The sequence below is a fragment of the Pecten maximus genome, chromosome 11 (assembly GCF_902652985.1).
Source record: "Pecten maximus chromosome 11, xPecMax1.1, whole genome shotgun sequence".
NCBI classification, from domain to species: domain Eukaryota; kingdom Metazoa; phylum Mollusca; class Bivalvia; order Pectinida; family Pectinidae; genus Pecten; species Pecten maximus.
In genome coordinates this window covers 28,929,221-28,944,659 of record NC_047025.1, presented here as the reverse complement: position 1 = coordinate 28,944,659, position 15,439 = coordinate 28,929,221, and the positions used below count along the sequence as shown (strand labels likewise).

Genomic DNA, 15,439 nt, shown 5'->3' with positions numbered 1-15,439 from the left:
TTGTCTTGTCCTCAATATTGACCCCTGTACTACCACTATGTAGGTGGGCTTTCATCCATCAGTATGTGCATTATTTCCTTACATATAGTTGCCTAATTTTATATCTATAAGGGCAGTGTGTCTCATACTCTTATGACCCACTTACACAGTCATATACAGTTATGGCTCTTTGATTCTGTACACAAGGGCAGCGTGTCTCGTACTCTTGTGTTCCACATACACAACGCACAGTTATGACTCTTCGATGCTTTACACAAGGGCAGTCATACACTTATATTTACATTTGCTCCGCATTTCCCCATTGACACAATGCTAAGAGGCAGTCGCCACCATACGCCTATAACATCCAGTGCCTCGGGCTATAACACCCAGTGGGTCATGTGACATTAAAAAAGGCGGGGTTTTCTTACGTTGGTTTAGTTTTATTCAAAGTTGATGGAAATGGTCAGACAATGTAAAGATAAGTATTGAACAGTGGTTTTAATGTTGTTATAGTCGATATGGCAGCAAGATGTATGGTGGGCAAAGGTTCCCATGCCATTTGCCCACCATACATCTTGCAGCCATATCGACTATAACAACATTAAAACCACTGTTCATTGCTTAAGTGTCCCACATATACACAACACACAGTTATGGATCTTTGGTTCTACAAACAACATAAACACCAGAGGTAATTGTTTTCTTATATTTTATTTCATGTGGTGTTGGTATGTATTGATTTCAGATAAAAAAAAAAAAAGAGACCTACAATACACTACCTGTCTACACAATACAGGGTAAAACCAAGGGAGTGGCTGGTCACACACCCAAACAACATTATTTCATTTGCTAATTAGGATCATTTAAGGAGAAAGGAGCATAATATCACTAAGACCCGAGTCGGTCAAATATCTGACATCTTAGGACCTGTATGGGGTCCATCAAACATCAATTCTCTAAGTTTTAAGGTGTAAAGTGAAACGAAGAAAATACAAGTATCAACAGAATTATTTGACATAGATGTGGTAGGTACAGGAACAGGTATTGCTTTGTTTCTGTAACTGGTAACCTAGACAACACAGAAGGTGACAGGTAACAAGTGAGACTCATTATGCAGTCCATTTACCACAGGACATTATCAACTACAACAAACCTCAATATATATAATCAAATAAATAGCTATATCTTATTCACAATTCTAGTATGATTCAAAAATGATGGTGATGAAAGTACATGTATATATAGAGAGAGAGAAAATGAAATTTATGTTCAATTTAATTAGATTATGTTGGGTAAGAAATCTTGTGTTGAACATTCCAAAAAGAAAAAAGAAAAAAAACATTCTAATATGAAAATAAATAAATGACTATTTCTTAAACTTTGCTATGATATTGTGTTATCATCATGAAATGTGACTAAATCATGGTAAGTGAAACATTGACGATGGGACAGGTGGAATACTAATTGTATTTTTAAATTGTAATACCGGTAGTACTTATATCATAGTTTAGTATTTGCGATGGTACTTAAATCACTTCTAAACTTTAAATCATTATAAAATAGAACTTAAGCACCAAGAGTTGAGACTATTATGAAGTTTCAGTCTATAAACTTACAAAAAATTAACCAACCATATGACCAAAAATAACTGTGTATCCTTGCCTTGTTACCAGTTTGAATGACTGTTTCCTGTATTCGGAACAACACTAATACCAGTTATTAAGTGTGTAAAATCTAAAGATCATTTCTAAAAAATATTTGTATAACTTAGGAGAGTTCAGAATACTTTTAAACAGAAAATACTAGCATAAGGGTTGGTCTGAAAACAGAAACAGACTATTTGTTTTACCTTAAAATACTTTGATCTACCAGGCTTATAATTTGTTCATTATTAATTGTGATACAATGCATTTAAACCAAGTTTATACTATGGTATCCATCACTTCTAACGAAAGTTAGAAATATTTGATTTATAAGCTCTATACTGGTGAAAAAATGTACATACTATTTAGGACAAAAACCTTTTTTCTTGATAGCTTGTGAGATTCAAAATCAACTATAGTAACTGTTATAGATGTCAAAATACACAAATGTTATACAAAACAATCATCTTGTTTTAATAGATATCACAATCGACAAAAACACTGTCAACAAACAACTTGCATTACATGCACATTTTGTATTCCTATTGCTTCATCCTTTTGTCTTTATCAGACTGAGAACAACTTGATCTATAAATCTAAACTTGAAAATTGATGCAAAATTTAAAGAATGTGATTGCATTCAATTAAATAACAATGTTATCGCCCACCACTCTTTGAATAAAATCTCAAAATCACATGCAATTAGGTAGGTACAGTTCATTATTTTTAACATGATATAAACATCAATTCACTTTTCAAGATCTTCAATTAATTTGTGACCAAAAAATGAAAAGCACCTTGACTTATTGGATAATTTCAATTGCTGAATCGACATGTCTTTTAAGATAAATAAACTTTAAAACTTTCAACAGCCAGTGTAATGATCAGCACTACATTATATGGATAGTTATCAACAGTACAACAGATGTTTAACAGTAAAATATATCTACAATCAACAGTCTGCCCATCCATTCTCACTTTGTAATCACAGGTAGTCTTAATACACCAATAATATAATCTAGGACCTGTGATTTAGTTCATATAAAATTTGTGTGGATTCAATACAAGGATACTGCCACTGTTTGCGGTGGTTTTTACAATTATATAGTGCCATTTAATAATGTCCTTTCACTTTGCATATATATTACATTATCATTTAACAACTTGTCTAAATCACTGAAAATCAAGAATGCAAAAAGTCTATCTGTACAGGTGTTGGATATTGGGAATGTAAATACAAAAGCTCACAATAAACCCACATTCAACAGCATCTTAACAGTGAAAACAAATCACTGATATGTTGGGTTTTGGTAATACAGTAATATTGTAAAATCCGTGAACGCCTTGTTAAATAGCTGGCTATTAAACATAGCATACCTGCATATCTTAAATGCAACCTGGAGTTTAATCAACACTGGAAACTTGTCAAGGTAATGCTTACAGAAACCATCTACCAACAATTAAGTTATATATAGGTCACGTATAGCTAGGTCCCAAGACTTCACAACCTCAATAGTCCAGCCCTTCTATGTGGAGTTAAATAGTACACTGGGTATGTTGTGGGTAAAGATTGTGAGCCTTCTGTCTCTGAGTTGACACTACAACGTGTCAATCACGGTTCAATTCCTAACTTTTTAGCAAAGCAAGTATAAAACAACTGGGTTGTGGTACAATTTCACATCACGGCATGCGTTGTGTGTTATAATATCACATTGGTATACAAAATGTTCTCAGAAACAAGCTAAACAATGACTGACTACACATCAACTGCATCTCTTTCATCAGATGAACATAGTTTAATGAAATCTACACAAAATAATTACGGAATCACAGAATATCTCATACAGCACCACAATGGTAAAACAAGGGAATAGTTCTGACTATACATATATATATATATATATACATACACAAAGAGAAATTCAAATGAGAAAATCAATGATAAAAACACTTCTACATCTCTTACGTCTAGCATCCTCTTCCAATCCTTTATACTGTACATACATCTATCAAACCCCTACTTCATACCTCTCTTCCGCAGCCCCAATTTTCTATACCAATTCACCTCTTTCAGCTTTACTTCTGTCCTCTACCCAAATTTAAATCCACATACTCCTCCCCCCCACACATTACATATTTTCTGGTATACCTCAATTCTATACACACAAGACTTTCCAGTGAATATTTGAAAACTTTTAGTCAGATATTGTCCCAAATCTCCAAACACTAGAATTGCTAGCTGGACATATTAATGAGCCTTAATCTTCCTAGAACAAACTTTCTTGTGTTATATCACATATATTCCCCCTTGAATTTCTAATCTGATGGACTCACTTCCATTAAGCCTTCAGACACATAGGACTATGCACACGCAACTAAACCTCTTTAAACTTCTAGTTTCACACTCTCCAACCTCTCTACACACAAAATTCAACCATTTCCTCATCCACTAACCCTTCAGAAACATAAATTTCTAGTCCAATAAATTCACACTTCATAAACATTTCAACACATATCTTGATTCCAGGCATAAACATCTCTTTACTTAAATCATTATCAGCTGAACACAATTCATGTTTATACATATAATTATTTCTATAAAAATAAACCCCTTTCTAGTTCACACTGAGCTCGATAACAAAACCATCGAATTTTCTAGTTGGAAATTATCATTTATAATAAACATTTAGAAAGAGGAAAAAAATCTTGCAAATTGTGTTGAAATTTAAATTTGGATATGGCACTCAGTTGTATATCTGAACCTGTATTATCTATTACTCAAATGAATGATATCAACATATTATCAGAAATGTCCAGTGTTGTACAGTTGATCATGGTAAGTTATAAGTGGAAAAACTATTGGACACGTGAGTGATATTCAAGATTGCCCACAAGTTCCAATGATTTTTATTCAAATTTACAAAATTATAAATTAAATAAAAAAGAATTATATCTGTAATATTGAAATTATAGATGTTTCATTACCTGTTGATTATGCATGCAGATGGCTCAATGACTAACTCATTACTTTGTACGCAATTTATTATGCAATCTATGTCATGAATTTTGAGTGAATTTTAATACTTTGGAGTTGATGTTTCTGATTGTATTGTGATAATAATGACAGACATTATCTAAACTTGCCGAGATGTTCAGTACACATTGTTTATTGAAAAAATATTAATAGCGGAGAGCAAAAACACCATATATATATTTACATTACATCATAAAACAAAATGTTTAAAAGTAAAAAAAAAATAGAGAATTCATTTCTCAATTCCTGAAAAATTTAAGTAAAAATCTGAATGTACTAAAATATAAAAAATTAATGTAGAGAAAACCTGGATCTACAGTGATGAAGTCAAATTCAGATCTATGACAACAGGAGATTATGGTGGTCAATAACTACTATCAACGTCATCGGTGGGAACAACACGGACACATCGATACAAACCATACAAGGCGTTACACAGGCCTTTCATATTCATTTGATAATCATCAACATTTTATCAATAATTCAGTTCAAACTTTGTTCTCAAATGAAAATTTATGCAACCATTTTTATAATGTTTTAATCAATAATGTGACACAACATAATAACACTTTTAAATTGCTGTCTCTGTCATCAGAACTAACAGTGTTGGTATTTTTACATTTCAATATAAGACTCGTTTAACTATAACATAGCTAAAACACTAGATAACATGGTGCTGGTATTTTTTGTTCTATGTTACCATGACAACTAATTTCATAAAAAAATCAACAACATTGAGAAATAGTAGTGTAAAAGTGGATAGTGTTTTTCAGCTGTGTCCATTGGTATTGTTTCATCAGAACTCAAGGGAATGTCTGTCCATTTTCTCCATCTAGAATATTGCATCAATGGCGAAAGAGCAAGGCGTTTCAGAAAACATCTTACCCCAGTAACACACAACAGTAAATACAAGATGACCCACATGTCAATCTTTTGTTGGCGTGAAGAAATGTTTTACATTTAGAGACAGTGAGGAGAGATTCATTCCACTTCTTTCATCTTCAGAACTTGAACTCTCCGATTTTTTAGGGAGTTCCTTCCCCTGATTGATAAGTGCAATCGAAGTTCGACTTGTCCTTATGATCTCCATAATCATTCCCTTACAATCACGACATATGTTCATCTGGGGGCCCTTCAGGAGATTCTTGTTGGGTAGCATGGCTGGACCCTGGTTTGCAGTAAATGTGTTGGCACGTTGAAGTGTTTTTGGTTTTACAGATTTCGTCTCCAGCTTTTGCTGCTGTTTGCGTTGCAAAGTTGGAGAGTGAGGAACAGACCCCGTACTGAAAGATAATACAATATTTCATAGACTAAGCAATGGGCACACATCCCTATGAAAAATTTTTCTGATCATTTATGGAAATATAAACTCTTTGGCTTATAGTTTATCATACAAAACAATAACTTCGGTCTTATACAGACAATCCAGGATCCTATTTAGAGAACTGAAATCAGAACAAAACTTAAACTACTGTTCCATCAATGGTAAGCAATGACAATAAAATTGACACTATTGTTACTTTCATTTTCCATATAACTTACCTTTCATATGCCCTGATGATGTCCAGGGTTTCTGGACTGAGAGGTATGGGACTGAGAGTATGTACAGGGATGTTCTCAAAGTGTTCAGTTGGCACATTCATCTGTAAAATAGTGTTTCATGAATTATCAATGACAGTATCACATTATCTATCATTCCAATCAGTTATCATGTTTAGAATTGTAATAGACAATTGCTTAATCTGTTATATCTTATTGAGATTCAATTACCTAAGAATTGCATTAGTCAATATGAATTTTCACTTACATTCACTTCACAGAAAATCAAAACCAATTGCAAACTTAAACCAATCAGATTTGCTCTCTCACCAATAGATAATTAATGCTACTGGTCTCAATTATATAAAACTAAGATGATCTGTGAGGGGGTTATCAGTCTATAGGGATCTAGGAGGGACTGTGAGAGGGTTATCAGTCTATAGGGATCTAGGAGGGACTGTGAGGGGTTGTCAGTCTGTAGGGATCTAGGAGGGACTGTGAGGGGTTGTCAGTCTATAGGGATCTAGGAGGGACTGTGAGGGGTTGTCAGTCTATAGGGACTAAGATTATTTGTGAGGGGTTGTCAGTCGATAGGGATCTAGGAGGGAATATAAGGGGGTTATCACTATAGGGACTAAGATTATTTGTGAGGGGTTATTACTATAGGGACCTAAGAGGGACTGTGAGGGGGTTATCACTATAGGGACCTAGTTGGATCTGTGAGGGGCTGTCACTTTATATATGGACCTGGGGGGATCTGTGAGGGGCTGTCACTATATATATGGACCTGGGGGATCTGTGAGGGGCTGTCACTATATATATGGACCTGGGGGGATCTGTGAGGGGCTGTCACTATATATATGGACCTGGGGGGATCTGTGAGGGGCTGTCACTATATATAGGGACCTGGGGGGATCTGTGAGGGGCTGTCACTATATATAGGGACCTGGGGGGATCTGTGAGGGGGTTATCACTGTAGGGACTTACTTTGCGGAGACAGTTATTGCAGACGTTTCTCTTACATATCTTACACCGAGTTCCCCACTGTCCAAACATGGAGAACTTCACTTCTTTACATGTAAAACAAATCTGAAAGAAGAAACAGTCACAATTAATACATGTATACAGGAAGTTAATATCTGAAAAATATGTATAGGAAAGTAGCTAACTTGGAATAAAGACAACTATGTGATCTGCTGGACATCCATGTAGCAGACATGTACTTAACATCTCCAATCATTTTGACCTTGTTTTAACCTTTACACATGTACTCAATTTGTTGTTGAAACAAAGAGCACTTTGTCTTTGTGTAACTTCACTCATATACAAACTTTGAACATGAACATGATCTTGACCTAGCTGTGTACTTAGTTTTTCCTTGTGTGACCTTTACACATGTACTCAATTTGTTATTGTGTGACTTTAAAAAGAGTACTTTGTCCTTGTGCAAGCTTCACCCATATTCAAACTTTGACCTTGGACATGATCTTGACCTGTATACTTAGTTTGTCCTTTTGTGACCTTGACACATGTACTCACATTTTATGATATGATCTGCAGTCACATTGTACTTTTGTGTGACCTTGGGACTATGCGACCTTATTCAATTCTCTTACTTTGTCCCTGATCAACCTTAGAGAGGACACTGTGGATGCGGGTAACCTTGTTAAAGTACTTACTTTGCCCTTAGCCAGTAATGTATAAAGGTCCTTCTGTGTAATGGCCGACTCCAGTTCAGCCTTCGTCAGGACTGTGCGGATATGAGTGACCTCCTCCAGGGTTAAAGACAGACATTCAATAGGATGTGACCATTTCTGAAAATGCGGACATCTTTGTTTAAAACAATGGTAAGAATTCAGCTTTTGTGTCTTCTGCCATAAACCTTATGACTGACTGTGATCCAGTAATAATGTCAATAAGTCTCCAATAAGGTCAATCAATGTGACATATCACCATACAAAATGTAGGTTTGTAGCTCTACAGGTAAGCTCTACAGGTAAATGCTGTGATAAACTTAATCACTGTCTAATAAAAAAAATCAGCATGTAGTAAATAAATCTAACTTAATACATCATTACTATATCATCATATTTACACTGTATGTTTACACTGTACCAATACATCATTGCTATATTATCATATTTACATGTACAGTACTTCAAAAACCAATCCCTGATAATTTGTCACTAAACTTGTTTAAAGACTATCTTTAAATACATTTCAAGAAAATAAAAATTATTTTTGATAAAATCTTCATTCCATAATATGATACCAAATTTTATCTTTAGTTATTTGATAAATAAAGCATTAAAGAGAAGTATGTCTTTGGTCAAAAATAGAAACCAGTGTTAAATAAAAAGAATGAAAAATTACATTGGCCGTTATCCAAAACTGAATTAAATATTTTGATGAAGTTAAAGAATTATTGATGAAGAAAAAATTCAAGATATAAATGGTTTATAGGTTAACATAATGCAAATTATCTATGTAAATTGTTAAGAAAAATCAGCCATGCCAAGACCAGAAAAGAACCACACATGAAGAAAAGTATAAAATGTTCTATAATATTGATCACTGAAGGTTAGTATAGCATACATCCTTAAATCACTACGGAATGTTTCTCACACCATGCCAGATATCGTAACCAAATCATATGAAAACAGAGGAAAAGATTGAAAACTAAAATAAAACATACAAATGTAGCGGTAATAGTATTATATGTTCAGCACTCTAATAAAAAATAAACTGAACTAATACAACAAAGCATGTTTACACTATTACATAGATGACTACTTACTAAAATGAAATCTGCCTAAAATGTGTACATGTCACTAAACAATAAGTGGGTGTGCCAATCAAATCACTAATTCCACACTTGTTTATACAGGGTTAAAGAGAGTGGCTATGTAATTCAAATCGATGAAGCCCGGAACAAGTACCGTCTAAGATATATAACTTTCTGTGTACAGCTAAATGTGACAATCATTCCAGCATAATCTTTAAAATCAATTATCTTATTCTGAAATAAACGGGCAGTTTTGTTTTCTCAGCACGTACTACAAATATTTTGTATGTTAAGACAAAAACACATGCAAGTTTACTATTATGATAACATTCAAACATGCCAATGAGAAGCTTTATGTTACTGCCATTTTAAAGTATTTTTTATGAAAAAAAAAATGAATTCTGTGATTACATGCTTGTCACACTGAGCAAAACACACCATGAATTTTTAATGAGAAAAGTCCCCAGACTGATGAAGGTTTTATACTTTAAACCATAATACCTTAAGACTGCTAGGGAAACTCCAGTGAACAAAATTAACAGCTAAACTTTAAATCATTCTAATTCTGTAATGGGTAATTTAAACTTATGGCTAACTTTCAGGACTCAAATAATGTAAAAAGACTTCGATATACTTCAATTTGTATGACTTAATTAGAATTGATTAAAATTTGGAAATATAATTCAGTTTATATCATTCAAGACTTGATAGCACTGAACTGTTTTACTAAATGGTTAAACTTCAATGAAGCCTTTGATAAATCAATCATAATTTTTCAAGTAATGTGAAATTGTGTTGACTTTTAGAATAATTCATCTATGAGAACCTGAAGCAGGTCTGGGTTTTGATGCTACAGTTAAATGTTGAGCAGAGGTTAGAGGTCAGTGAACAGCAGTAGAGGCTATGAGTCAAATCAGATGTAGCACTTTGTCCTCCACCGTTCTAACAGTAGCAGACATCCTCTCATGTATCCTGGTATCCTAAGTTATAAGGAGAGCAACATGCTGACTGGTGTATCCTGGTAGCTCAAGGCTATCAGGAGAACAACATGTTAACTTAACAGAAGAGGATGTCACATTAATTCTTGTTAGAATAAAGGAAGACAAGGTGGTATATCTGTCAATTTGTTGTGTCACCTTGATCAAAACTTGGGGCATCTGACAAAGGAAGACATTATACATTCATTTCCAGATCTATGTATCAGCTGATTTCTTTTTATTATATAACAAGAGGCCCAGGGGCCTTAACGGTCATCTGACTCTAAATTAAAACCCTTATATTATTGTAGAATGTATTCTCTGTAGCAAGTATATAGTGGCACTGTTGGCCATGGTGGCCATCTTGGATTTCTGACTGACCCAATAAATAACAACACTTGGTCTGGACCATCTAAGGATAATTTCTGGTAAGTTAGAGCTGAATCCCACTGGTGGAATTTGAGAAGAAGTTTGAAATAGGCATTGTTCAGGAAAACCATGATTGCACAATCATGTAACAAAATGGCCGCCATGGCTGCCAAGTCAATGATTTTACTAGGCCGAAAAATAACAACACTTTGTTGGCCCTCCTTCCTTAACATCCTCACCCATTTCGAGCTCAATGGCACCAATGGAACTGGAGAAGAAGTTTAAAATGTGTTTTTCAAGATGGCGGCCATCTTGGATTTCAGACCAATCAAAAAATAACAACACTTGGTCAGGATCCTCTCAGGAACATGTCAGGCAAGTTTCAGCTCAATAGCACTGGTGGAACTTGAGAAGAAGTTTAAAATGTGTTTTTCAAGATGGCGGCTATGGCGGCCATCTTGGATTTCGGACCGACCTGAAAAATAACAACACTTGGTGGGGATCATCTCAGGATCATTTCTGGCAAGTTTCAGCCCAACATCACTGGTGGAACTTGAGAAGAAGTTTAAAATGTGTTTTTCAAGATGGCGGCTATGGCGGCCATCTTGGATTTCGGACCGACCCGAAAAGTAACAACACTTGGTCGGGATCATACCAGGATCATTTCAGGCAAGTTTCAGCTCAATTCCACTGTTGGAACTTGAGAAGAAGTTTAAAATGTGTTTTTCAAGATGGCGGCTTTGGCAGCCATCTTGGATTTCGGACCGACCCAAAAAATAACAACACTTGGTAGGGGATCATCTCAGGATCATTTCAGGCAAGTTTCAGCTCAATAGCACTGGTGGAACTTGAGAAGAAGTTTAAAATGTGTTTTTCAAGATGGCGGCTATGGCGGCCATCTTGGATTTCGGACCGACCCGAAAAGTAACAACACTTGGTAGGGATCATATCAGGATCATTTCAGGCAAGTTTCAGCTCAATAGCACTGGTGGAACTTGAGAAGAAGTTTAAAATGTTTTTCAAGATGGTGGCTATGGCGGCCATCTTGGATTTCGGACCGACCCGAAAAGTAACAACACTTGGTCGGGATCATGTCAGGATCATTTCAGGCAAGTTTAAGCTCAATAGCACTGGTGGAACTTGAGAAGAAGTTTAAAATGTGTTTTTCAAGATGGCGGCTATGGCGGCCATCTTGGATTTCGGACCGACCCGAAAAATAACAACACTTGGTGGGGATCATCTCAGGATCATTTCTGGCAAGTTTCAGCCCAACAGCACTGGTGGAACTTGAGAAGAAGTTTAAAATGTGTTTTCAAAATGGCGGCTGTGGCGGCCATCTTGGATTTCAGACCGACCCGAAAAATAACAACACTTGGTCAGGACCATCCCAGCATCATTTCAGCTCAATCCCACTGGTGGAACTTGTGAAGAAGTTTGAAATGTGAAAAGTTTACGCACGGCGGACGGCGGACGGCGCACGACGACGGACGAAGCATGATGACTATAGGTCATCCTGACCCTTCGGGTCAGATGACCTAAAAAGGCAAGTAATTTGAACTCGAACAATCTTTTATTTCTGTAAGTTTGGCATCCCTTATCTATAGCTAGAGTTACACTATTGATTATTATGACTATTATATAAAGAGACCAGGCAGCTTTTGGGACTAAGTAGTACTACATGTATTTGTTCATGATTGGAATGGAAAGGATTCACATTACAAAGAAGATTCTTAAAACAAAGAGGATATACACACATGTACCTTACACTATTATAATGATTTTTTGTAAAAAATTTGAAAAATTCTGAAAATAAATGAAACTCACAATTCACAGGAATGAGCGACAATCAAAACAAACTTGGTGGGACAAACAATGTCTGGGTGTGAAAGCAAAATTCTGGGATGTTTGGGGAGGTGATTCTACAAAACAGTTACTGACTAGCCAGGATGTTAGAATACTCACAGAGCCAGCAGCAGCAGGCACAGCAGAAGATGGATGGGAGCTAGGTGCAGGACTACCGTTACAGTTAGTAGTAGTAGAAGCATGGTCCTCACCAGCACCGGAGGACCTCATCCTCAAACTTACATTCAGCAGGTCTCGCACATCAAGAGATGAGAAACTGGATGCACCATTAGTTTGGAGACTTGATTCTCCTGCCTCTTGTATAATAGCCCGGCGGTCATCTGCCTCCATCAGGCTCATCGGTCGTGGGGTACGTGACGAATCTGATCTGCGAGGAACCCTCGGATTCACCTCAGCAGATTCCGTCGTAGATGCAAGTCTTTTATATTCTGAAGAAGATTCCTTCCGAATAGATATCTTTCTACTATCCTTAGTAGAAACACTTGCTTGTGGAATTGCTTGGTCAGTGTCTGCGGTGGGCACTGGACCACCAGATATAGTCATTTGACGTTTAACAACGTGACTGGCAGAGCGCTGGATACGAGGTCGGGGAGTGGGGCTGGGTTTGGGGGAGGGTTCGGGTGAGAGATGAGATGGGGATGACACAGCAGAGGAAGAGGTGGAGGTAGAACTCATTTCCGAGGTCATGTCAACAGGGGTTCGGCGCTCAGATGTACGCTGTTTACGCACTATATATTTAGGATCTGCGATTTGATTCTTTTCTGAAGAACGTTGTCTACGCTCTGAAGAACGTCTACGTTCTGATGAACGCTGTGTCTGTTCTGATGAACGCTGTGTCTGTTCTGATGAACGCTGCCTTCGTTCGGATGACCTATGCCTTTGTTCTGAAGCCTTATCAGAGGTTTGTTCATCCTCAGAGGAATTCAGTCTATGTCTGTGATGCTCTTTCTGAGTTGATGACCTATGTACAGAAGATCTGTGGCGCTTCACAGGTTTGGGGGAAGTGTCTCGTCTAGCTGGAGTTGGAGAAGCGTCTCGTCTAGCTGGAGTTGGGGACGTGTCTCGCCTAGCTGGAGTTGGGGAAGAGTCTCGCTGTGACACTGAAGGGGATAGGGAGTTTTTCACACCATTGGTGAGAACAAGATCAGGAGAGGGTGTCTTCTGAACAGTTTTAGGAGATGAGCTACGGCTTATTCTTGGGGCGGGAACTGGGCGGGGTCGAGGGACAGGTCTTGTAGTCTCGTTGGACACAGCTGATTTTTCACTTGTCTCTGATTCACTTCCAAATTTAGGCATTGTTCTTGACCTTGTCATTGGCTGAGGCCTATTGCCAGATATATCACTCACACTTACAGACCTTTGTACTTTTTGTGGGTATGTCCGTAGTAACGGTTCACTAATTTTTCTCATCCGTGGTGATGACTGAGATGATGATTCAGACAGCAGGTCTTCAGAACTTCCAGAGGACTGTGAAGAAAGAATCGCCCTAGCATGCACCCTGTCATGGGACGACATGCACGTTGCTGGAGTGTTACCATGCAGTTTTAAACTCAGTCTTTGTCGAACGTCATTGGCAGACACATGCGATTTACAAACTGCCGACTGACGCCGAATTTTTTTCACAGCATTATTATCATGCAAATTTGTTGGAGGCTTAATGGAGGTGTCTTTTTGTGAAACTACATTCTCTTCATCAGTTTCTTCCAAGATCGGGGTTTGTGGGGTGCTGGTTGGATATACCTGTACAGGCGACTCACACACCGTTATGGTATTCCTACGCTGCAGTATCACAGGCCTGCTCTGGGTTGTAGCCAGATCTCGAACCACTGTAGTGAGATATAATTTTGTGTAAGTGAAAATACATAGTGAAATATATATGTACTAATATGGATCAGTAGGATAAATGGTGGTTTAGACAGAGTTTAATGACTATTTACTGTGAAATTTAATAAATCTGCACTCTATACTAATAACCACAATTCTACCACAATTGGTTAGGTTAAACTCCAAAGGCATGAAATAATCATTACAGCTTACATCACACGTGGTATAAACTCTATATGCATTCTGATCGGTTGTCATGTTGACCTGGACTAGGATTATTTTTTAGTCATGTTGTTCTATGCAATTTGATTGGCTAACCCTTCAAGGCTGCTTCAGGGGCCGCACAAATGACGACGCACAAAAAATAGTTCGCAATTGTATCTGTGATCTTTCATTTTTATATAGATTTCCATCAATTTATTCCTGTAAAGACAGTAAACTTGCTGATTATTTGTTGTGATTTGTAATGAATTGAGGCCAACCTTAAATGACCTAAGCTGTTAATAGGACATTAAACAAAATAAACCAAACCTAAACCAATTACAATAATTAATTAGTTGGATTTCACTTTATGTCCTATCCTTACAACTCAACTGATATTGTGAAAAGAAAACCTGTGACGCAAAACAGGTCAATTCATCCTTAGAATAGCTTTTCCCTCTAAAGTTTGCTTTTTGTAACTTTTGAAAAATAACTTGAGTGAAGGATATACCAATGGCTGTGTAAGTATTTCCTTTCAGAAATTTTTATGTCATTTTCATTTGCCATATGATAATCAAATTCCAAAGTTAATGAGATCTATCATTAAACAGAAAATGCAGTTATTACAGCCTTGACCTACCAGCTCGTTGCCATGGACGAATTTCTTTTTCTGGTGATGGGGATGCCACACTGGATCGCCGTGACGACTGTAAACTACATTCAGACTCATCTGTGTCATCCTAATAGTGTAGGAATCAAAGAAAAACGGAATTTTAAATGTATATATAGTATATATAGTATTAGTTTTGACAATGTCACCTCATATGTTCTATTTTTTTTTATCTATTCTGTCTTATAGAAAAGAACATACAATGAAAACGGTTTCAGTATACTGTAAAATCTATACTGCCCAATGGCAGACAAAAACCTCAAATCAAGGGGTTCTCTTATTGCACGACAATGAAAAAGTTGATGTTATTAGAGTTTTAATGAACTTTTGTGGGGTCATCACTGGATAAATACAATATTTCAAAGTTACGAAAAAGCGTTTTAACACATTAAACCAATTTCGTATATCCCACCAATGCTTACAAGTGTAATACATTACCTCAAAATTACGTAGAAGATTGAAGTCTGGCTTGATGACCTTTCTGACAGGAAGAGGGCTTTCTGATTCATCATCATTATTGAGTTTTGTTCTTGATGTTTCAACTTAAAATAA

General features: G+C 36.5%; 1 protein-coding gene across 3 annotated transcripts in view; it reads right to left on the bottom strand.

The window, feature by feature from the left end:
- Positions 1–673: 673 nt before the first annotated feature.
- Positions 674–15,439, bottom strand: part of LOC117337923 (protein spire homolog 1-like) — a 76,270-nt gene continuing 61,504 nt past the window's right edge. Inside the window, exons 9-16 of one of the 3 annotated variants that reach the window (XM_033899067.1) lie at positions 15,326–15,429; positions 14,858–14,957; positions 12,292–14,018; positions 10,120–10,140; positions 7,878–8,012; positions 7,186–7,287; positions 6,202–6,302; positions 674–5,942 (exon numbers count right to left, since the gene is read on the bottom strand). In XM_033899067.1, the coding sequence (XP_033754958.1) occupies positions 5,585–5,942; positions 6,202–6,302; positions 7,186–7,287; positions 7,878–8,012; positions 10,120–10,140; positions 12,292–14,018; positions 14,858–14,957; positions 15,326–15,429 (2,648 nt within the window). In that variant the 3' untranslated portion in view covers positions 674–5,584. The remainder of the gene's footprint in view (positions 5,943–6,201; positions 6,303–7,185; positions 7,288–7,877; positions 8,013–10,119; positions 10,141–12,291; positions 14,019–14,857; positions 14,958–15,325; positions 15,430–15,439) is intronic. The other 2 variants (XM_033899068.1, XM_033899069.1) reach the window with 2 other exon arrangements.